The 25,219-nt window shown below is 42.7% G+C and overlaps 1 protein-coding gene across 13 annotated transcripts in view; it reads right to left on the reverse strand.

The window, feature by feature from the left end:
• ablim2 (actin binding LIM protein family, member 2) overlaps positions 1-25,219 on the reverse strand; it is a 743,081-nt gene that overhangs the window by 230,760 nt on the left and 487,102 nt on the right. For 7 of the 13 annotated variants that reach the window (XM_070871382.1, XM_070871385.1, XM_070871380.1 and 4 more), the window contains 2 exons: positions 15,015-15,125; positions 8,397-8,486 (listed from right to left, as the gene is read on the reverse strand). The exons of 5 other annotated variants lie outside the window; for them this stretch is intronic. In XM_070871382.1, the coding sequence (XP_070727483.1) occupies positions 8,397-8,486; positions 15,015-15,125 (201 nt within the window). The remainder of the gene's footprint in view (positions 1-8,396; positions 8,487-15,014; positions 15,126-25,219) is intronic. One more of the 13 variants, XM_070871384.1, reaches the window with a different exon arrangement.

The raw sequence follows: 25,219 nt of genomic DNA on the forward strand, positions 1-25,219 counted from the left end.
CTCCTCGCAGCTCACACTGCCACCCAACTTAGTGTCATCCGCAAATTTGGAGATACTACATTTAATTCCCTCATCTAAATCATTAATGTACAGTGTAAACAGCTGGGGCCCCAGCACAGAACCTTGCGGTACCCCACTAGTCACTGCCTGCCATTCTGAAAAGTACCCATTTACTCCTACTCTTTGCTTCCTGTCTGACAACCAGTTCTCAATCCATGTCAGTACACTACCCCCAATCCCATGTGCTCTAACTTTGCACATCAATCTCTTGTGTGGGACCTTGTCGAACGCCTTCTGAAAGTCCAAATATACCACATCAACTGGTTCTCCCTTATCCACTCTACTGGAAACATCCTCAAAAAATTCCAGAAGATTTGTCAAGCATGATTTTCCTTTCACAAATCCATGCTGACTTGGACCTATCATGTCACCTCTTTCCAAATGCACTGCTATGACATCCTTAATAATTGATTCCATCATTTTACCCACTACCGATGTCAGGCTGACCGGTCTATAATTCCCTGTTTTCTCTCTCCCTCCTTTTTTAAAAAGTGGGGTTAAATTGGCTACCCTCCACTCCATAGGAACTGATCCAGAGTCAATGGAATGTTGGAAAATGACTGTCAACGCATCCACCATTTCCAAGGCCACCTCCTTAAGTACTCTGGGATGCAGTCCATCAGGCCCTGGGGATTTATCGGCCTTCAATCCCATCAATTTCCCCAACACAATTTCCCGGCTAATAAGGATTTCCCTCAGTTCCTCCTCCTTACTAGACCCCCCGACCCCTTTTATAACCGGAAGGTTGTTCGTGTCCTCCTTCGTGAATACCGAACCAAAGTACTTGTTCAATTGGTCCGCCATTTCTTTGTTCCCCGTTATGACTTCCCCTGATTCTGACTGCAGGGGACCTACGTTTGTCTTTACTAACCTTTTTCTCTTTACATATCTATAGAAACTTTTGCAATCCGTCTTAATGTTCCCTGCAAGCTTCTTCTCATACTCCATTTTCCCTGCCCTAATCAAACCCTTTGTCCTCCTCTGCTGAGTTCTAAATTTCTCCCAGTCCCCAGGTTCGCTGCTATTTCTGGCCAATTTGTATGCCACTTCCTTGGCTTTAATACTATCACTGATTTCCCTTGATAGCCACGGTTGAGCCACCTTCCCTTTTTTATTTTTATGCCAGACAGGAATGTACAATTGTTGTAGTTCATCCATGCGGTCTCTAAATGTCTGCCATTGCCCATCCACAGTCAACCCCTTAAGTATCATTCGCCAATCCATCCCAGCCAATTCACGCCTCATACCTTCAAAGTTAGCCTTCTTTAAGTTCTGGACCATGGTCTCTGAATTAACTGTTTCATTCTCCATCCCAATGCAGAATTCCACCATATTATGGTCACTCTTCCCCAAGGGGCCTCGCACAACGAGATTGCTAATTAATCCTCTCTCATTACACAACACCCAGTCTAAGATGGCCTCCCCCCTAGTTGGTTCCTCGACATATTGGTCTAAAAAACCATCCCTTATGCACTCCAGGAAATCCTCCTCCACCGTATTGCTTCCAGTTTGGTTAACCCAATCTATGTGCATATTAAAGTCACCCATTATAACTGCTGCACCTTTATTGCATGCACCCCTAATTTCATGTTTGATGCCCTCCCCAACATCACTACTACTGTTTGGAGGTCTGTACACAACTCCCACTAACTAAAGAAGTAGTACGTGGTAAAATAATGGGACTAAAGGAAGACACGTCCCCTGGACCTGATGGCCTGCATCCTAGGGTCTTAAAAGAGTGGCTGCAGAGATAGTGGATGCATTGGTTGTAATCTACCAAAATTCCCTGGATTCCGGGGCGGTCCCAGCAGATTGGAAAACCGCAAATGTAACGTGCTTATTTAAAAAAAGAGACAGACAGAAAGCAGGAAACTAAAGACCAGTTAGCCTTACATCTGTTGTTGGGAAAATGCTGGAGTTCATTATTAAGGAAGCATTGGCAGGACATTTGGAAAAGCATAATTCAGTCAAGCAGAGTCAGCATGGTTTTATGAAAGGGAAATCATGTTTGACAAATTTGCTGGAATTCTTTGAAGATGTAACGAGCAGGGTGGCTAGCGGGGAAACAGTGGATGTGGTACATTTGGATTTCCAGAAGGCATTCAATAAGGTGCCGCATAAAAGATTACTGCACAAGATAAAAGTTCATGGGGTTGGGGATAATGGGCTCAAGTTTTGGACCCCCGCTAGAACGGCGCGCATCGGAGAGGCCTGCCTAATTTATGAAACTGAAAAACGGCAAATACTTACCTCGCGATTCTCCGATAGCTGTCGGCCTGTTTGCAGCTCAGCACAGCGCAGCAGGAGCTGCTGGGGCGGACCTACAGCCCTGCACTAAAAAGAGTGCCGGCAGTTGCGTGCATGCGCAATGGAGGCTGCGCACGTGCGCAGTAGCTCCTGGCCCTCCCAGCACATCCTGTCTCCGGGCAATGACCCTATACCTGGCTGAAGGGATCTCGCCCCTATTCTGGGCTGAGTGGCCTGACTGCCCTTACCTCTTCGGTGGCGGGGCCCGCCTGACCGGCATCTCGTCAGGGGCGGGCCCTGCCCAAACTCCTCTTCGGCGGTGGGGACCGCCCAACCAGCATCTCGTCAGGGGCAAGCCCCGCCCAAACTCCTCTTTGGTGGTGGGCCATGTGAGCAGTTGGTCACAACACTCTGTGATTATCAAGCAGGCTTACACACCATTCGGAGGGAAGCGTCCTTTTGGTGTTTCGCTGCTCTACATGGGATGGGATAAGCACTATGGCTACCAGTTGTATCAGAGTGATGCCAGTGGAAACTACGGAGGGTGGAAGGGCAGCTGCATCGGGAATAACAGCACCGCTGCAGTATCTATGCTGAAACAAGACTTCAAAGAAGGAGATATGACTTTGCAGTCAGCACTTGCATTGGCAGTTAAAGTGATGAATAAGACTATGGACGTTCGCAAACTATCGGCCGAATAGGTGGAAATTGCAACGCTAACCATAGGAAATCAGAAAACGCGCATAAAGGTGCTGAAGCAGAAGGAAGTGGAGGTTTTGATTAAGTGACATGAGGCAGAAGAAGCGAAATCTGAACGTGAGAAAAAGGAGAAGGAGCAAAAAGAGAAGGACAAATAGAACTGCAAATGAATAGTTGACTGCAGGTTCTCAATTTATAGAATTGGCCGTACCAAATACCATCCAGCCTTGCTCTTCAGCAGGCTGTTGGAGGGCTCCCAGTGCTGCAGTAGGTGAATAGAAACTTTTAATTTTTTATTTATTGATTGATTTTTTATTTATTTTTAATTTTTAATTTTTTTTGGATTGATTTATTGGTTAATTTATTGATTTATTTATCATTTATTATTTATTACTCTTTATTGGTAAAACTGAAGTGTTTAATGCTTTGTAAAATCCCCTAACTTCCCTCTAACTTCGTTTTTCCCCCCATCTCTCGCTATCTGCGCCTAATTTATAAAGTGTAGGCAAGGTTTTTCTGAGCGTGCAAAAATCGACGCTTACTCTGCAATAAGTTAGTTTGGAGTAACTTTTCGCTGCCTAAACTTGCAAAACAGGCGTAAGTAGCTGGTAACGCCCCCGTTTGAAAAAAAAACTGTACTAAAACAAAACTATTCTCACTAACTAGAACTGGAGCAAACTAAATTTTTTTAGTTTCACAGGGCTCAAGTTTCCACACGCGCCTAGAACGGCGCAGTCCCGACCTGGACGCCCGTTTTTCGCGCCACAAAGTGCGCCTAAAAAAATCCTCCGTATTCTTCACCTACCTGCAGGTCCTCTGGCCCTCGGCGCAGCCAGCACGAGCTGTGGGGGGGCGGAGCCAGGTCCCTGCGCTGAAAACAGTGCCGGGACCTCTGCACATGCGCGCTACAGTGGGCACGCAAGTGCAGTAGCTCCAGGCGCCGAACTGTGTGGGAGGGGCCCGAAGCACGCAGCCCCTAGCCCTGGCCCAATGGCCTCACTGGGGCTGCGTGAATAAGGCTCCTCCCATGGCCAGCTCCTGCTTCCCCCCCCACCCCCCTCCGACCAGACCCGACACCCGCTCCCCCCCCTGCCTCCGGACCAGACTCGACACCCGCTCCCCCCCGACCCGACCCGACCCGCGCTCCTGTTCCTGCTCCCCGCCTCCCCGACTGGACCTGACCCGACCCGCGCTCCTGTTCCCGCTCCGCCCCCCCCCCCCCCGACTGGACCCGACCCGACCCGACCCGCGCTCCTGTTCCCGCTCCGCCCCCCCACCCACGACTGGACCCGATCCGACCCGCGCTCCTGTTCTCGCTCCGCCTCCCCCCCCACTCCCGACTGGACCCGACCCGACCCGCGCTCCTGTTCCCGCTCCGCCCCCACGCCCCCCTCCCGACTGGACCCGACCCGACCCGCGCTCCTGTTCCCGCCCCCCCGACTGGACCCGACCCGAGCTCCTGTTCCCGCTCCGCCCCCCCCCCCCCGACTGGACCCGACCCGACCCGACCCGCGCTCCTGTTCCCGCTCCCCGCCCCCCCGACTGGACCCGACCCGCGCTCCTGTTCCCGCTCCCCGCCCCCCCAACTGGACCCGACCCGACCCGCACTCCTGTTCCCACTCCCCGCCCCCCCGACTGGACCCGACCCGACCCGCACTCCCAACCCGACCCGACCCCCCCTCCCCCACTGGACCCGACTCCCGCTCCCGGACTGGATCCGACCTGACCTCCCTCCCTCTCTCCCCCCTCCCTCTCTCCCCCCCCTCTCTCCCCCCTCCCTCTCTCCCCCCCCTTTCTCTCCCCCCCTCTCTCCCCCCCTCCCTCTCTCTCTCTCCCCCCCTCTCTCTCCCCCCTCCCCCCCTCCCTCTCTCTCCCCCTCCCTCTCTCCCTCCCCCCTCTCTCTCTCTCTCTCTCCCCCCCTCCCCTCCCCCCCCGCAAACCGAACCGAACCTCCCCGACCCGACCCAACCCAACGCCACCTACCTGTAAATCTGGTGCTGAGGACGGGCCCTGCCCGAAGTCTCGGGCCGGCCCGTTCAGCCTTCGGTACCGAAAGGCCTGCCTGAAGCACTTTCACACAGGTAGGAAGATGGTTTATTTAATCTTTTCTTTGCTTATAAATGTTTATTCAGGTTGGATTTATTTGTATAATATTTGTATAAGTATAAATAAGGATTTATTATAGAATTTAATGACTTCTCTTCCCCCCCCCCCCTCGTTCTGGACGCCTAATTTGTAACCTGCGCCTGATTTTTTAATGTGTAGAACAGGTTTTTTCAGTTCTACAAAAATCTTCACTTGCTCCATTCTACTTTAGTTTGGAGTACGTTTTCACTGTGGAAACTTTCAAATCAGGCGTCAGTGGCCGGACACGCCCCCTTTTGAAGAAAAAATTCTGTTCCAAAGTAGAACTGTTCTACCTGACTAGAACTGCAGAAAAAAAAATGTGGAGAATTGCGATTTCTAAAATAGTCCGTTCTCCACCAGTTGCTCCTAAAAATCAGGCGCAAATCATGTGGAAACTTGGGCCCTAAGATACTCCATACTAAACTAGTTGCTCCAAAAAAAAGGAACAACTCAAGCCAAAACTTGAGCCCTACATATTAGCATGGATAGAGGATTGGCTAACTAACAGAAAACAGAGAGTCAGGGTAAATGGGTCTTTTTTTGGTTGGCAAACAGTAACTAGTGGGGTGTCACAAGGATTGGTGCTGGGGACTCAACTACTTACAATCTATATTAATGACTTGGATGAAGGGACCAAGTGTAATGTAGCTAAGTTTGCTGATGATACAAAGATGGGTGGGAAAGCAAGTTGTGAGGAAGACACAAAAAATCTGCAAAGGGATATAGACAGGCTAAGTGAGTGGGCAAAAATTAGGCAGATGGAGTATAATGTGAGAAAGTGTGAGATTATCTACTTTGGCAGAAAAAATAAAAAAGCAAATTATTATTTAAATGGAGAAAAATTACAAAATGTAGTGCAGAGGGACCTGGGGATCCTTGTACATGAAACACAAAAAGTTAGTATGCAGGTACAGCAAGCAATCAGGAAGGCAAATGGAATGTTGGCCTTTATTGCAAGGGGGATAGAGTATGAAAGCAGAGAAGTCCTGCTACAACTGTACAGGATATTGGTGAGGCCACACCTAGAGTACTGCTTACAGTTTTGGTCTCCTTATTTAAGAAAATATATACTTGCATTGGAGGCAGTTCGGAGAAGGTTCACTAGGTTGATTCCGGAGATGAGGGGGTTGACTTATGAAGATAAGTTGAGTATGTTGGACCTATACTCATTGGAGTTCAGAAGAATGAGTGGTGATCTTATTGAAACATATAAGTAATGAGTGTCTCGACAAGGTAGATGCAGAGAGGATATTTCCACTCATAGGGGAATCCAGAACTAGGAGGCATAGTTTCAGAATAAGGGGTCACCCATTCAAAACTGAGATGAGGAGGAATTTATTCTCTCAGATGGTTGTAAATCTGTGGAATTCTCTGCCCCAGAGAGCTGTGGAGGCTGGGTCATTGAATATATTTAAGGCAGAGATAGACAGATTTTTGACCGATAAGGGAATAAATGGTTATGGGGAGTGGGCAAGGAATGCTGATTCCGTGATCAGATCAGCCATGATCTTATTAAATGGCGGACCAGGCTCAAGGGGCCAAGTGGTCTACTCCTGCTCCTATTTCTTATGTTCTTAAATCACTAAGGAGATACAAGAAAAATATGTAGTATATATGAAATGTAGCTTTTGCATCACTTTTCTTTCTCTCTCATCTTGATTTGCTTTTTCTATGACCCAGATTTGTTTTCCTCGTTCCTGCAGTGATTTTATTTTGTCTCTGTATTTTAATTTTATTCTGTCTCACCTTATTGTTTAATTCTATCTGGTTTCTTTCACCTGTCTTTTGCTTCTTTTGTCTCTCTTATTGTCTTGTTTTTTTCCCCAGCTTTTTATTTAATTTTATCTATTTTGTTTTATTTGTCTCTTTCCAGTTGATATTCTCCTTGTGACTATATCCTCATGTGCCAGGATAACCCCTTGTACTGCTTCTCCAACTGTAGAGCACAGTGCAAAGAGGAACAATCAGGTCTAATGAGAATATTGGTAATTTTCAAATGCAGGCAAGGCAAATCCCTATATTACTGGAGTTTGTTATTTGCTTGCTTGTATGTTAGACTTTCTACCAAATATAGAAAACAGTGTAGATCTCTATTATTTAATAATATCACTTTGTTTTTCTGCTGGCAACACGAACAGCTACCATCAGTGCGCTTCCTGTCCATGTGTTATAATATTCACAGAAAAGGATTAATGATGGTGATATAATTATTACACGTTGCCAAGATATAATTTGCAGTTAACTATCAGGAAATTTGAACCTACTATTGAATCAAATGTTCCATTAGTGGGTCCCTAATAAATGAAAGAAAGCATGTTCTGTCCAACAGTGTATTACAGGTTTCTCAGTTGACTCATTTTAAATCAACAAAGTTGAATGCTAGAACAACTAATTTATCTTGATAATGTGTGATAGATTGAAAGTAAAGTGTTGGTTTTATTTTTAAATATTTGCTGAGCTGAACTTCCATTCTGTTTGTTCATTAAACCTGGAATGCAATGATTTAAAACAGACACAGTCAAGCAACCTGCATCTGTTGAAGGTCTGAATTATATCTAAATAATCCTGATACAAAAAAATCACAATACCAATTCACCTGAAGGGAAAAGATAGGTTAACATTAACCATGAACCATTAACATTTGAGATGGGATTCCTCACCAGAACAGAGAGATGTTTCTCATTTCAAATGTTAACTTTTTCTTTCAGGTGCTGATAGGTGTGCTGTGTATTTCCAGTAAGTTTAAAAAAAAATCTCTGTGTAAATAACTCTCCTTCAACAAATCTAAAACAATGCACATTGCATGTGTATTATGTCAAATTGACAATAATACCCCAGAAATGGTTTACAAAAATCCTGATGGTATCTACAGTTTTGAACCAGACATACAATAACTATTTCATGTTCACAATAACAATATTGTACCACGCTAGATGCACATGTGTCGCATTCCTCTCAGATATTTTAGCTGAGATCTTAAATGGTTTATTTTAAATGGGTTAATAGCTCAGTTAAAATAATGAAGAGGAATTTGGTACAAGTTAAATGATAATATTGCCAACAGTAATTTCTACCTTGTGTCACCTTTTGACACAGTCATCTACTCCATATCCTCAAAATCAAAACAATCAATACAAAATTACCATTTCAATGGCAGTGAGGTTTTGCAGAACACAAAATACTCTTGTATAAAAGCCAAAATTATAAAAGAGGCAAAGAATGTTTGTGCAAAAACCAGCAAAGCACATGCAGCATGTTCCTACCTGGTACATGGAAATGTCTAGGAGCCTGGACATAAGATTTGCTGTCTAGCTGTATGGATAAGCTGGGAGTGCTCCGACGACTTTCACTGCCTCCAAAGAGAAAAGCAAAGAAGGTAGAGAAAAGAAAGTGGGAAGCAGAGTAATATAGTTATATGCTCAGTGATAAAAGCATATAATGCCATAGTGAGATTCAAGCAGTTGCATGGTCAGTTCTTTTAAAGCCAAAAATTAATATCCAGGTTTTCAGGTGCTTGTAGAGTGAAAAACACCATCCTGCAAGAGATTTAGATTTTGATTTTGATCAGTTACTAAGAAAATGTTATTTATGCTGTATTTTGTTAATTTTTTAAAGAGAAGCCATTGCAAGTGATTCTATGGCAATGGCTAGAAAGGAACCAGGCGAGTACAGTCCCATCCAGTATCAATAATTTATTATTTTTTAATTAATTAATTATTTTTTGATAACGCTTCTGTGAAGCGTCTTGGGATGTTTTATTACGTTATATGCACTATATAAGTAAAATGTTGTTAAGGCCCTCAGGATTGGAGTTGGCAGTAAAAATCCAACATTGTCTATTTTCGTTTCTGAAAGAGTATTCTTATATTTTAAATCCAGAAGTCAGATTTATCTATGGCATTATATAAAGTTATACTAAGCAAAAGTATTGATTATTGGTAAATACTGCTTTAGGTTTTGGTCTTTAGTTTGATTTTATAATTGAGCATCATTTACCAATAATTGGAATATTTCTGATACGTTATTGCATCAGTATTTGAAGCCAGGTTACTGCAAAGAATCATAATGTTGCACATAAATACTAAAAGCCTTGGTCCATCTTCTGATAACTGGTTGCATGGCTTGACTCTCTACTAAAGTTCTGTTAAATGAAAGATTGCAAAGCTACATAAATATTTGTGCATACAATATGTCATATGCCAACTTTTATGAGGTCTGAGCATTTTAAAGCAATATAATTTAGAAAAGGAAGACATTGCAATAATCAGGGATAATCAAAGCAAAGCATCACTTTCCAAGGGTAGGAGTGTGTTTCCAAATAAAGATGTTTTACTTGACCATTTTACATATTTTACCAAACTACATACATTGTGCCAAGAAAGAAAATATTGCACATAACCTAAGTTTAGTAAAGTTATAGTATAATTTTGAAACAGAGATGAACTGTAACAATATGCAGAACAAGGAACAAGTGCACATATTCTGCGACTAGTTCGGAGCTTGTGTAGAAAGTAATCTCTGAATGTTAAATGATTTATGTGATTACCATCACCACACTATACGCCAAGAGGTATAGATTGGCTTGGATTTTGCGGTGGTAATGACGGCGAAACTATAAGTGTTCAGTGTAGGAGCGCAAGCCCACATTTCTGAAACACTTTGCTTCGGCGCGATCTGGAGATATCGAAAGAGTTAAAAGTTGGAAGATTGAAGTTTGGATTAAAACAGGATGATTGGATCAAAACAGGCTGCTAGGCGATATGGAGCCATTTAGCCATTGAAATGAGTAGCTGGTCATTTATCTGTATGTTAAGTATTTGAGTGTACCTTTGTTACTATGATCTGGTTTGTGTATAGTAGTTCAGAAAGCAGTTAGTTGTGATTTCAGGACAATGCCATTTGGATTCTACATCGTCTGCATGTTAATTGTCTAAATGTACTATGCAAAGAAACAAGAGTTCAAAGGCTTTTTTGGTATAAAGATGAGAGTTTGACATACACACATTAGACACTAGACACTGGACATTCGGAAGGTGTATGCTTCACAAGCAGCCATGGAAATCGGAGCAAGCAGAAAGTTGGCTTGTGAAGTGTTTGTGTCTCAGTAGCTTTCATACTTGGTTTGTATAGTATGAATGTCTAAATAAAAGACCTGATCCTGCCATTACCACAGCTGAGTGTGTGTGTAATTCGACGTTTCAAACAATGAAGCGAAAAAAGCAAGAAAGCTGTACAACATCCAGCGTCATCACTCCTTTGAAAATGACAGCAACTTCGGGATTCAGCGCATGCAGATAAATGTAGGAATCCAGAAGTTACTATTAGTCATTCCCTGCTCCACCACAGGTTGCACTGTGGAACTCTCCGGAGCCGGCAATCAATTCAAATCACTCTGAAATGTAGGTCCTCATGAAAACTTCCCCTATTACGCTGGAATATTGCTGCTAAACCACCACCATCCTACACCCCCCTCTCCCTCCACCACCCCGCTGAGAAAGTTGTTAAGTATGTACTGACTAAGGCCTGTTCGGGCCTTGAAAAACAAATTTTATATTTATGGCATGTCAAGTTTTTCCATTAATAAGTTAAGAATCACATCGTTTTTAACATAATAATGTTTAAGTTTGTTTATGATATTTCAGCTTCTACCTTAATCCTGTGTATATGTCCCAATCCTTATTTCGGTCTGTGTAAAATTTATCAAAAGTAAATTATAATCCATGCCTTTTACTTCCTGGTTTGCAGTCTGTGAAAATTCTTCAATGTGATTGGCTGTTTAACCTGCTTGATGACAACACTGTTGCTGGATGCTGGCAATTCGATTGATTTGGTGCCAGATTCAAACTAATGTCAGGATAGCTGAAATTCATGCAACAGAGATCGCTAATATTCTCCTGAACCAATACTGCCATTCCATCTCCTTTCTTTTCTCCCCTATCTTTCCTGAATATCATATTCCACAATATCATATTCCCATGTGACTATTTGTGCCTGCAGCTCACCAACCTTATTTACCACACTTCGTGCATTTGCATGCATGCATTGTAAACCTATCTTAGACCTTCTTGTATTCTCTTAGTCTGACCCTACTTTACCTTTTTTGGTTCATCTCAGGCCGACCTCCTGCCGATAAAGCAAGAGCTAGTCAACATACAGCCATGTTCGTGACCTTAATTTAGTGTAATTTTTATGGAAAGAAAAATACTTGCATTATTGAATAGATTTTAAAGTATCATTAGTATTCTCCTTTTTAAATTTTAAAAAAATTCTTAAAAATTTGAGTTTGCATTTAAAATCTGATATTTTGCAGGTGAAAATTTGAGAGGATGTAATGTTACAAAAAAAAATCACTAAATAGTTTTGCACACTTAACTTAATTAGTTGTTTTGGCTGATTTTGTAATTTAAAAATACCCATTTTCATTTTAATTGTATTTCTTCATACTGCACTGGGTGGAAGATGAGAGAAAACACTCTAAACCATGCCAAATTCCATCTACCTGTGCACCTAAAAAAATGCTCAGAAATAATCATGACATTCATGACATTTCAGAAATTACAGAATTGGGAAATCTGTCAATTTGCAGGAAGAAAATCAGTAGAATATGATTGTAAATAATTTTATTTACTGCCAACCATTCTTACAAATATGGCTTTTACATTTTTCTTTTGAATAAATATGAAATGAGAAAGATAATTTGTTCCATCAGGCTTGCTCTTGCCTTTTAATTTAACAGACAACCCAATAGATGTAATCTACATGAATCACTATGTTAAGGACTCTACATCTGAAAACCAAACAGTGTATGAGGAGTTTGATATAAGTTTGGAATATCATCTTTAGAGAATAAACAGCTTTAGAGGAAAATGTTTATCACTGTACTATATGTGAGCTCACATACACAACAAAGTATGAATTGGTTAATTATCGTAAAGCTTTCACTATTAACAAATGTTCTTAAAATGTTTTATGTATTATAAATGAGTAGATGTTCATGAAGCTCCATGGAGGTTTGTTATTTCAACATTTCCAATAGCTATACAATTTCATCCATTGTGATCCTTATCTTTTAGCCAAAATAGAATGTGGTGACCATGTAGAAACCGATTAAAATAAATGCCTTGTGGAAAGTTCCTAAAACCAGTGGTTATATAAAATTAAGTGTGTGCTGGATGGAATCCTTATGGGACAGTCATTGATTAAATGTTCTTCACAGAGTTTGTCAAACTTTCAGATTCATTATCTAACAAGCTTTAATCAGTTTAATCATAGAGTAAAAAACCAAGAAATTGATGGTAAACCTTTATGAATCACCAGTTAGACCTCAGCTGGTGTATTTTGTCCAATTCTGGGCACCACACTTTTGAGAGGATGTCAAAGCCTCGGAGAGGGTGCAGAGGAGATTTACCAGAATGGTACCAGGGATGAGGGACTTCAGTTATATGCATAGACTGGAGAAGTTGGGTTTGTTCTCCTAAGAGCAATGAAGATTAAGCAGAGATTTAATTAAGAGGTGTTCAGATTTGAGGGATTTTGATAAAGTAGATAGAGAGAAATTGTTTCCACTAGCGGGGGGGGCAGTAACCAGAGGAGACAAATTTAAAATAATTGGCAAAAAAGTTAGGGGGGAGTTGAGGAAATTAGTTCTTACTCAGCGAGTTGTTATGATCTGGAATTTACTGCCTTAAAGGGTGGAGGAATCAGATTCAATAGTAACTTTCAAAAGGGAAGTGGATATATACTTAAAAAAAAACAACAATAGGGATATGGGGAAAGAGCAGGTGAGTGGGACTTACTGGATAGTTCTTTCAAAGAGCTGGCACAGACACAATGGGCCAAATGAGCCCTTTCTGTGCTGTAAGATTCTATACTGTCAATATATAACAGTGGGTTAAACTACTTCTGCTCCATCAAAAAATTCATTGATATTTTAAAGGATTTTGCCTTCTATGTTATTCAAATTCTTCCAAATAACCATTTATGGTGCAAAACTAAGTATTTACATTTGAACAAGACAATCTTTCCTTGGCAGTTTTACATCCAATGAATTGACTCATAATAAAATGATGCTGCTGAAGCATAGGACTACATACACCAAATGGACATAAAGCCATTTGACACTTAACTAAAACTAAGCAAATGATGCTGCAAATATATTAACAGGCAGGTCAAATAAACACTTAAGTTTTGAGATAACAATGGCAACACTGGACACACAAAGACAATCATGACTGTTTTGATGTCAGCTATTAACATGGGACAAATTATTATGTTCCCATCAATAACATTCTTTAAGTAGTCGGAAAAAAAATGAAAAAGAATGCAATCATTATAGCATTACTGCATAATGACAAGTTTATGTTTTGATAAGTGAGATTTCAGTCTGCTTGAGGGACTAAGATTTGTAAGCATAAATGATGGATGTATCCTTTAATTTAACTTCCTGATTTGAAGGATTTCCCAAGATCAAGGACTTCCATGTTAAATTAAGCCAATGTGTTAGTAGTGCTGTTATTAACATGTTTCATATTTACTGTCATTCACAGACTGAGCACTCATGGGCATGTTTTTATATATTTTTTGCAATATTCTTTCCCATTTGCACATTGTGATGCAGCACTAATAAATTTATTTCTGCTGCATGTTTACACCATTATAGTTCACTTTTGTTTTGTGAGCAGTGCATTTGAAGTGCAAAGCAGTTTTACAGGTCTTGTACCGTACCATTTATAAAGACCACTGGCCCTAAATTCTAGAAGTCCTGTTCTGCTGGTACAGAAGTTACAATAAAAAACCATCCCAATTCCTAGGGAAAAAGGCATTTGCATACTGGCACTGTAAAGATGCATTAAAGGCACCCACCCCAATAGAGGGCCCAATAATTGGAGCAATGGCATGTAGCTCCAAGGACAGAACAAAGGCTTGAAATTGGTTCAATGATCCAGGTACATTTTTTTCCTTTTGGCTCCCAATGGAGCCTGCTGTGCTTCTGGGATTGATTATCAAAGCCTTCTCAGGATTTAGGGCTTTTCAAAATCCTCAATGATACCTCCTGTATCTGTAAAATGCCCTTTCCCTCTTCTCGTCCTTTCTGGTCTTATCTGTGGTCTCATGTTAATTGTGCAATAGTTTGCTTTATCCTTTTATTACCTCCACCCCTTCCCCATATTTTCTGTTGATTTATATGCAGATTATGACTTGTTGCTACAGCTGGTGTTAATAACACCCTTATGTAAAGAAGGACGTGCCATATTGCACTGGTGGAAAAAAAGTGCAAACCTCAATATATTAGCACCGCTGCACACTGCATTTATAAAATCATGCCCAGCATGTTACAAACGTCTGGAGCAAATTAATCAGATACTTCAAAGCAAATAATGACCAGCAGAGGTATCAACTGGTCTTTTCTACAGATAATTTGGAAATAATTTAAATCACTGGAAAATCCGGTGTGCTACAAACTTGGTGGACTGATTTCTGTGCTTAATTCTCTGATGCCTAAATGAGGCCACATGTCAAAGAGTGGAGCCTCATAAAATTTACCTGAATACAATGAGAAAAAATATTAGTTATGTCAGTTAGAAGTTTAAAATTGGGTTTCAGTAATGACTCAAATTTACTTAAAAATGTTACATGATTTTTTAAGGTTAAATATACGCAGCACTAATAGTGAAAAACAGCTCTGCAACGCTACTTTGGTTTGCCACATACCTGCTGAATTAAGTGTGTTAAAAGGACATTATGATGCAAGATACATTACATGTGCAATAATTCCTGAGACAATACTGACATCAAGTTTGCTACACAAACATGCATAGACCCTATCTCTTTGGATAGGCACAGAGTGGTACATCTTGACAAGCTCAGCACGTGCATCTTACCTTTAAAATAAGGAACATAGTTAGGTGTGAGAGTGGATGGAGGGCTGGAGTGTGTTGACAAGGAGCTGTAACTACCAGTATGCAGGGAATGAATACCAGCAGAGGTGAGCTCTGAGCAGAACAAAAAGGATGAAAGTAAAGAAAGAAAATTGTTTAAATGTATTTGGTAATAAGGATTGGTAGTGAGATTGGTTCTAATCTCCCACACCCTGCTTATATAACATTAATCCCTTTCAGATCTTCTTCTGACACATACCATTCCTTAGAGGGTGAATAAATTGATCTTACCCCTATCATCTGCCAAAACTAATACCATGGAAATGTGTGTCAGACTCTCCCTCTGTCTTCCTCCTTCCCCTGAAGAAACATCTCACCTCCATTTGATGTCTCCCCCAGTGACCCTGGCTGATATTAGGAATTGTAAAGAACTTGCATTTATATATAGCACCTCATCATGTCTCTGAATAACATTTCATGGCACTTCACAAACAATTAATTACTTTAAGGTGTAGTCACTGGTGTCTTGTAGGCAATACAACTGCAATTTTCCACACAGCATGATTCCACTAATAGCATATGAGAGGAATGACCATTTGTTAATTTTTTTTTGGTGATGATAGTTATAGAAAGGAATGTTGACCTTGACATTGAGTGAACTCCCTGCTCTCCTTTGAAAAGTGCTATAGGATCCTTAACATAACCTGAATCAATGGAACAAGCAGACAGGGCCTAGATTTAATGTTTTATCCAAAGGACGCACCTTCCACAGTGCAGAACTCAGTACTGCACTAGTGTGTCAGCCTTAGGCCCTCAAGTCCTAGATTGTGGCTTGAACTCACAATCTTATTGACTCAGAGCCAAGAGTGCTACAAGCTGACACAGTAGAGAATATGCGTTCTACCCCAATGTGACAACAATATGCTGTACTGTAAGATTGCCCTGTGATGGAAAGGATAAATTAAAGAGGATAGATATCCAAATGTATTTTGCTTTTGATACATATTCCCAGAGGAGATCGTTGTCCTGGGATTAGTTCTTAGTCTTTCTAAGAGGCTCTGAGGCTGGAACTCTGAGAAGTTAATGGGCCAGAATTCAGTGTAGCTGGCGAATGAACTACGCCTGCTGTTCGTTAGACTTGCCTTTGTCCGTTTAATATCCATGAGACTTTGTACTGGAAGAAGCTGTAAGTAGGAGAAATAAATGGTGTGCTGCCCTCTACAGGGCACCTGGGACCTGTGTGAACAGGCCAAGCAATGTTTATCTCCTTAACCAATCCGATTGAAGAATTGTTGATGAGCAGCGCAGAGTCGAAACCAGGAAGTGTCAGTTAGAATATTTAATTCAATGTTAAATCAGGTACAGAAAGCAAAATAAAGAGAGGGAAAGACAAATTGGATTAAGAGAGAGAGAAAAGAGATAGAAAGAAAAAGTTAAAAAAAATCAATTTTAAATCTCTAACAATAACTAAATGATGAAGAAATGAGACGTCACACATGTAAAAGTTAATTTTCAGAGCGAGAGAGGTTGTTTGGCAGTAATGAAGACTTACCACACCATTAAAAAAGGTACTTAGACTGAAATGGACAAGCCCTAAATTTTGTGGCAAGTTTAGTCCATATCTACGATGTAAGTACAGGAACTGTCATGCAGTTTAAGGATCAATGGCGCAACTCGGACAGCAGCTTTCGGATTTTTGCATTTAACTGCGCATCTGCAGTTGCCTGAAATTGCTGTCTGATTTTCGCATAAATAACGGTGACTACTATTAGCCTCACCGTTATTTTTAGTGTAACTTTGGGCCTAATGTGTCATCAGTACATAGGATATACGGCACAGAAACAGGCCATTCATCCCAACCAGTCCATGCCGGCAGTTATGCTCCACTCGATCCTCCTCCACTCTTTCTTCATCAAACTCTATCAGCATATCCCTCTATTCCCTTCTCCCTCATATTCCTATCTATACTCCCCTTAAATCCATCTCCCTGTGGTAGCGAGTTGCACATTCTCACCACTCTTTGGGTAAGGAAGTTTCTTCTGAATTCCCTATTAGATTTCTTGGTGACTATCTTATATTGAAGGCCTCTAGTCATACTCTAGCCCACAAGTGGAAACATTCTCTCTCTATTCACTCTTTCAAAACCTTTAATAATTTTAAATACCTTTATTAGGTCACCCCTCAGCCTTCTTTTTTCAAGAGAAAAGAGACTCAGCCTATTCATCCTTTCCTGATATGTATACCCTTGCATTTCTTGTATCATCCTTGTAAATCTTCTCTGCATCCTCTCCAGTGCGTCTATATCCTTTTTATATGGCAACCAGAACTGTACATAGTACTCCAAGTGTGGGCTAACCAAGTTTCAATACAGGTTTAGCATATCTTCCCTATTTTTTAATTCTATACCCCTAGTGCTTGGTTTATTTTTTTATGGCCTTGCTAACCTATGTTGAAAATTTTAGTGATTTGTGTATTTGTACTGTGAGATTCCTTTGTTTCTCTACCCAACCTAGACTCTCATCCTCCAAGTAATAAGTGACCTCCCTATTCTTCCTACCAAAATGTAATATTTATGTTGAACTTAATTTGCCAATTATATGCCCATTCCGCAAGTTTATTAACGTCCTCCTGTAATTTGTTCCAGCCCTCCTCAGTATTGATTATCCCCCCACAATTTGGTGTCTTCCGCAAATTTAGAAATTGTGCTTTTGATTCCAAAATCTAAATCGTTAATATAAATTATGGAGGACAGTTGGTCCAGCACTGATCCTTGTGGAACACCACTACCCACCTTCTGCCACTCTGAATAGTTACCTTTTACCTCTACTCTCTGCTTTCTTGAAGCCAGCTAGCTATCCATTCTGCTACTTGTCCCCTAACTCTGCATTCTCTGACCTTGTCCATCAGTCTATTATGGGGTACCTTATCGAAGGCTTTTTGAAAATAGATAAATTTAGATAAATTACATCTTCTGCATTACCATTGTCTACTCTACCTCTTCAAAAAGTTCAACGAGGTTGGTCAAGCAAGACTTTTCCTTTTGAAGTCCAAGCTGACTATTTATTACTATATTTCTAGTTTCTAGATGTTCTTCTATTTTCTCCTTTAGTAGGGATTTCATTATTTTTCCTACCACTGATGTTAAGCTGACTGGACTATAATTCCCTGGACATGTTCTATCCCCTTCTTAAATATAGGTATTACGTTAGTAGAATCTGCATTTCATGTTTAGGAGTGAAAGGGATTGTCTAAGTTATTTGCACTCACAAGCTCTATTTGTTTATCCGAATATACAGATGTACGTTGCCCAGTGAGATGCCACGACTAATTTATTTTGGAGCTCTTGAGTGTAACAGAGATAAGTAATATCTTGAATTTAAGTAATCTTTAATTTGTTTCAGCTTTGAATGCCTATGAAGTTAAGATGCTAATAATAGTAATTTCACACAGATTTAGTGTGCTGGAATAAGTAGAGGATATGTGACAGGACAGAGGCTGCAGCCTGTATAATACTGAGTCGTAACTGTGATCATTGGCAATAAATGCACACAGTGACATTGTTTTAAACTCAGAAATACTTTTGAGGATGGCATATTATGATGACAACATCAACTATCAAGATATTGACTGTGGCTGCCTTGGTTCTATTTGATTGTTGAGCTGAATATGCATCCTAGAAAAGTAACATTGCAATGACCACATGCAGCAAAGCTTTAGTGAATAATTGGTATCCATACAGTGTGAAAATAGCGTACCAATTTTTATCCCTGGTGCACTGTTGACGACAGAGACTAGTTCTGCTGTGATGTTCCACACAGTAAAAATAGCTAGCCAACATTTACCTTCAAGGCACACACACATAAGAACAGAAGAGCATAAAACATAGGAGCAGGGGTAGGCCATTTGACCCCTCAAGCCTGCTCCGCCATTTAATAAGATGATGGCTGATCTGATCAAGGACTCAGCTCCACTTCCCTGCACGCTCCCCATAACCCTTTATTCTCTTATCGCTCAAAAATCTGTCTATCTCCACCTTAAATATATTCAATGACCTAGCCTCCACAGCTCTCTGAAGAAAAGCCATTTGAATAATTTAGTGATAGGAAACTCTCAGATTAGATTATCCTTTGGTGCCGTCCCATTGTCGGAGGTGTCCTGCACATGTTATAAGAAAAGTGCACTCAAATTTCTTGTCCCAGACCACTTGCATGACCTATCCACACCCGAGGCATCAGCCTGTTCCCTCGTTGGATCTACCATCAAAAGGCGTGGCAGGAAACAGAAGCAGAACTGTCAGCCTTAGAGGTTTGCAGTTCACTCCTGCCCATTGGCATCAGTACCCTCTGGCTGCTACAAAGATCATCCTGGAGTTCAAATATTTTAAAGGGCTAGATTTTCGTTTCTTGGCGAAAACGTTAGTTTTACGCTAAAATTACTGTTTTCACTGTTCTACGCTTTTTGGGCCGAACTTTCAGCCTTTACATATGCACCAGGAGGCATAGCATGATGATTCGCGGCACAAACCGCGAGTTTCGGCAACTTTAGTCCGGGGCCAGAAGCGCTGCAAGAGAGACCTTGGAAAGGGGGGAGAAAAATAAAAAATAAAATTCCAAAAAACATTCACAAAACCCTTAGCCACTAAATTGCTGAAAAATAATTAAAAAATAAAAACTTTAACTTACTTTTTTGCAGGTTTTCAGACTTACCGCTGCTGGTAGGGCTGCACTGACAGGTTTGACTTGTCGATATTCTGGGCGCGGAGTACAGGTCGGGAGAGTGCCGGAGGTGCGCCAACGTGCAAACGCACCTCTCCCCGGCGGTACTTGGCCGCGCCGCCGCAAAGAGGTACCCGAGGATCCCGCCGACCGGGTTTTCGTCATGGAGGGTCAAATCGTGGTGAAAACCCAGTCGTAAACCTGCCGAAAATCCAGCCCGAAGAATCCGCTTGCCTGGCAAAATCTTCCAACTGCCTCTGGTATCTCTGTAGACCCTCCAGTTTGTGGGGTGCAAGTCCTAACAGCAAGTTTCTTCAGGCCCCCCTCCAGTTGGCGGAAGAGGAAAGTGAGGCAAACAATTAAGAACGCCCTATCCTATCTCATTACCCATCATCATCATCATAGGCAGTCCCTCGAAGCGAGGATGACTTGCTTCCATGCCAAAAAGGGATGAGTTCACAGGTGTTTCAATGAAGGACCTAATATTCCAGATGCCGAACTACATCGTGAAGGGTGGAAGATACCTGTGCGTTGATTTTTTTAACATGTGGTGGCCATTGAATACCAGCCACCACACGGGCTTGACAGAGCTAGGTCTTGGTCCAGTGGCAAGGATTACCCAAGACTAACTGGAGACCAGCTCTGCTGCACAGACCGAGCGCGCACATATATCGCAGTGTGGGCTGGCCTGTGCTGCCCCTGGGCCCTCGCGTCTTCTGGGCCCCAGATTCATGCCTCTCCTGCGCCTCGGTCACTTCCCTCTACGGATTCTTGCCGCTCCTTTGCCCCTCCTGCTGTGCCTACCCGCACTGCAATCAGCGACCTGGCTTCGTAGCCGTCACCCTCCTGCAGCAGCATGCGCTGCTCCCTGCAGTGGTATGCCGCCGCATGCTGCTCCCTCCAATGGCCCCGGTGTGCTGATGGTCTTGCAGGTCGGGACCGCACCAATTTCCGGGCCGGGCTGCCGCACACAGCTCCCTCCAGTGGCCCTGGCCGGCCACCTCATTACCATTGTTACACTGGGCCTGTGCCGATGTTAGGCACAAGCCAGTGACATAACCTCGGGATCCCCAGAGAATCCACGAGTTGTGCAATGGTGTGGCAGGGGTAAGAGACCTGGCGTAAGGGTTTCTGCCACTTTTACTCAACTGCACCTGGGAACTAAGTGTTCCTCAGGTACAAAAAGGAAGAAAATACACCCAAATAAACCAAGTTAATATGCGTAAGTCTGTGTAGACCCTGCAGGTTTATACAGCACAAATGATGAGTTAAAGGCCAACGGAAATAGGATTGTTTGAAAATAAATCTCTGCCTACCATGCAATGAAGGTAAAACTAATTCATATTCCATATTCAATCTTTTTACTTTCAAATATGACTTTCAGATGGTGAGCAAATTTGGAAACTGCTGTGTTTTGCAATTTGACTTTATGTTGAAGTGAATAAATTTGGAGTAACAAATTATTGATCCCAGAACATGTTATGAATTGGGTTCCTCAAAGACTGAGGGGGTTAAATTGGGGCAGGTATGCTGCTGCTGACAATGGACTCCATGGTGAGAGCTATCTCCCTGCCCACACCAAAGACATGGGGAGTTAAATTAGGTGGCCCCCAAAATGGCGGGCAGGAAGCGTGCTCACACTTCTGACTGCCAGTGCGCCACCCACCATATTGGGTAAGAACAAACAAGAGGCTCCTTTATCCAGGACTGAAGCAGATGTTAGGCACTTTGCATATGCAAATAGGGGGCCTGACAAATGCTTCAGGTCCCCACTGCTGCATTGGTTAACCTTGGAGCAGCAAGCAACAGCACTCACTGCACTCAGGAAAAAAAAACCTAAAAACCAACTACATAAAGAAAGCTCAGTTACTTACCACAATTACCATCCAGAAGGCTGCTGCAGCTGGCCCAGGATTCTAATTTCCAGGTACCCCGATCTCCCTCCCCCCAACCACAATCCCGCCTTCACTGACCCCCTTCCTTACCCCGACCACCAATCGGGATCACCCACTCCCGATCTCCCTCGTCGACCACCGAACATGAGCCCCACTCACCCGATCCCCACTACCTCAATCCCGAATCTCCCTTGCCACTGATCGCGATCCCCACTCTCCCAATCTCCGATCTCTCTCCCCCAATCACCGAACAGGATTCCCATTTCTCTGAACACTGATCTCCCTCTCCCCGATCGCGATCCCCATTCCCCCTCACCCGATCACTGAACACGATCCCCAATCCCCCGCCTCCTGATCCCCTTGGCCCAACTACCGATCACAATCCCCACTTCTCCCAAGTGCTGTGGCGCTAGCAGTGGCCCAAATATCCAACAACTTAATTGCGTGGCCTCCTCCCACAGTGACGTTTCTATGCCAATGAGATTATAGACCAAGTATCTGGGGCTTCTCAGACCCTACCATATTTAGCATGTGATAATTACCCTGCGCGGGCGGGGAGGGGCCATGCTCCCTAATTGCTGGCACTGAGTTCTCAATCTTACCTATGATACTGAGAGGTGCCGAGCAGAGGTTGAGTCTCCCTCATTGCTGAGAAACAGAAAACCAACATGCAAGTCCTTTGAATTGCTTTTTACACCTCCTAGTAATGGGTTGTAAAGTGGTATTGGAAGAGCCTGGAAAAAGGTTGCCATTTTGACAGTTAATTAAAATAAGTACCTTAGATGTTCCAAAATAGCAGCTCTGTAGTAAAAGCTAATTCTTTGCATGCTTCTCAGCGACTATTGCACTGAACCTATTAAAACTAGATAGCAATGAAAATCAATACTTTTGAAACGGGTGGGTTGGGGTGGGGAAAGATACTTAATTTTTTAAAATCTGAACCTCGATACCACACCACAACTCGTCCAACATCCGGGTTTAAAGGAGGCGGTATAAGGGACAGGCAGTCAACCTGCTCCCAGGAGGTGGGTTGGTAAGTTAAATATTTTAATGAAGCTGGCAGACATTGATTTAACCTTCTTTGCACACTTTACCGTGGGCGGCTGGGTCTCCCATGCCTTAGGAAAGCAAGCAGCTCAAGGGACATGAGGACAGCTTCGGGGCGAAGGAAAGTGCTTTCTCTCTGCCCTCCAAGCACCACCGTCAGACCCTTCCCCCATATAAAGACCCCCAGGGTCGGAACCTACCCCCGCCGGGGTCAGGGATCAGACCCCTCCCAGGATTGAACCCTCCCTTCTCCACCCGGGGTCAGGGATCAGACCCTCCCCCGGGATCGGACCCCACTTCCCGGGGTTTGGAATCTGAACTCCCTCCCGACCCTGAGGAACAGATATGGTAGATAAACTATTTCCGCTGGTTAGGGAGTCCAGGGGCATAGTCTAAGAATTAGAGTCAGACTTTTCAGGAGTGAAATTAAGAAACACTTCTACATTCAAGGGTGGTAGAAATTTGGAACTTTCTTCCGCAAATGGCAATTGATGCTAGATCAATTGTTAATTTTAAATCTGAGATTGATAGCTTTTTGTTCACCTAAAATACTAAAGGATATGGGCCAAAGTTGGGTATATGTAGTTAGATCGAAGATCAGCCATGATCTCACTGAATGGCGGAACAGGCTCGAGGAGCTAAATGGCCTACTCCTGTTCTTGTGTTCCCCCTGAGGTCGAGGATCGGACTTTCCTCCCCAAGGATCGTACCCACCCCACCATCCTGGAGTTGTGAATAGGACCTTCCTGCTCCTGCGGCCTGAGTTCTCCCCGCCTGACTAGAACCCAAGCCGATTAATTAGACTGACTTCCAGGCAGGAAACTTGTCAATGACAGGAGGCGCTTGCTGCGGAGTTAAAACTCAACAGCATGCGGGGAAACCCGGACTTCTGTGATTCCCATCCTAAAGCCCATCCCTGCCTATGTAACCCACCCCTGTTAATATACAGGCCTACATTTTTAATGCCTACAATGCCATGTACCAGAACATAAACAAGAAATTACATTTTAAACTAATGTATGGTAATATATATTAACTAGCCTGTGAAAAAGGTGCGGGTTCATTTTCTCTATACATTCATAGAAGCGTTCAGCACAAAAGGGAGCCATTCGGCCCATCATGCCCATGTTGGCCCTTTGAAAGAGCTGTCCAATTAGCCCAATTCCCCTGCTCTTTCCCCATAGCCCTGCAAATTTTTCCTTTTTAAGTATTTAACCAATTTTCTTTTGAAAGTTACTATTGAATCTGCTTCTTGGCAGTGCATTGCAGATCATAACAACTTGCTATGTAAAAAAAATTCTCCTCATGTTGCCTCAGGTTCATTTGCCAATCATCTTAAATCTGTGTCCTCTGGTTACCGATCCTCCTGCCATTGGAAACTGTTTCTCCTTATTTACTCCATCAAAGCCCTTCATAATTTTGAACAGCTCGACTAAATCTTCCTTTAATTTTCTCTGCTCCAAGAAGAACAATCCCAGCTTCTGTGAGGGATATTTTAACCCCCAACAATGGGGGATGGGGGCGGATGGGCAGTTAAAATAATTGATTTTTGGATCGCGACTGCAACCCGGCTCCAACGTGCCCATTTCCAGGTTTAACGGAAGATCGTTTGGATGCGTGCGAGTAACTCACTCGCCGCAGTCAGAACCTTAATTAAAGAAGGCAGGCGAATAGTTATCGCAGCAAGTAACGTCCTTATGTGATGTTAATTAACGTGATGTAAATTGAATATCACTGACTTTTAAATTTAACATCTTCAGCATGGGTTTCTCAGGGCTCAGGAAACTTGACAGTTGAAGGGAGGTGGGATGACTGAATGGAACAGGTAAGTGCCTTTCTAGCACTGCTTTTTGGCCAGGAGGAGCAGGAGTGCTTACCCCCAGCCACTCAAGCTACCCTCTAAACTACCCCGCAATCTGACCCCCTCAATTGGCTGACCCCCATCCCCTGAAGTTCGACCCCCAATATTCTACTCACCTCCCGACCTCCGATGTCGAACTCACCTCTGCCACCCCAACCTCCCCCCTTGTGTCCGACTCATTACCGCTCCGCTTTCCAGCTGCCTACCCACCAGCCAGCCAGCCAGCCTCTCAAGCTGGGCTGACTGCGGCTGGGAAACCGATTCAAAAAATTAAAATTAGGTCCGTGCTCCCAGGCTGCTAAATCTCTCCCTCCCCCACCACTTTCTTCCCGCCTCGCAGTTATTATTGGGGCCCATATATGTATTTATTTATATATCATATCTATCTATCTATCTGTATACAGATATATATATATATACTTACATACATTTCCACCAATCTTGCCCGGCCTCTCTAATCACATCACCTCAATCACAGATAAGACTATTTCAATGCATCCCTCACCAATCATATCACACTTAACCATTTCAACCAGACTTCCTCTGTGTCTGTCCCTGGATAAAACTCTCCCCCTGAGTCACTTAAATGCCACATTTAATTTCTCAACTGTCTACCTTTGGTCCTTCATTCGCCATTATACTGCTGACCACCTAACTTCCCTTTCTGGCCCCCATGTTATCTGCAATGTT

This window comes from Pristiophorus japonicus, chromosome 2 (assembly GCF_044704955.1).
Source record: "Pristiophorus japonicus isolate sPriJap1 chromosome 2, sPriJap1.hap1, whole genome shotgun sequence".
NCBI classification, from domain to species: domain Eukaryota; kingdom Metazoa; phylum Chordata; class Chondrichthyes; family Pristiophoridae; genus Pristiophorus; species Pristiophorus japonicus.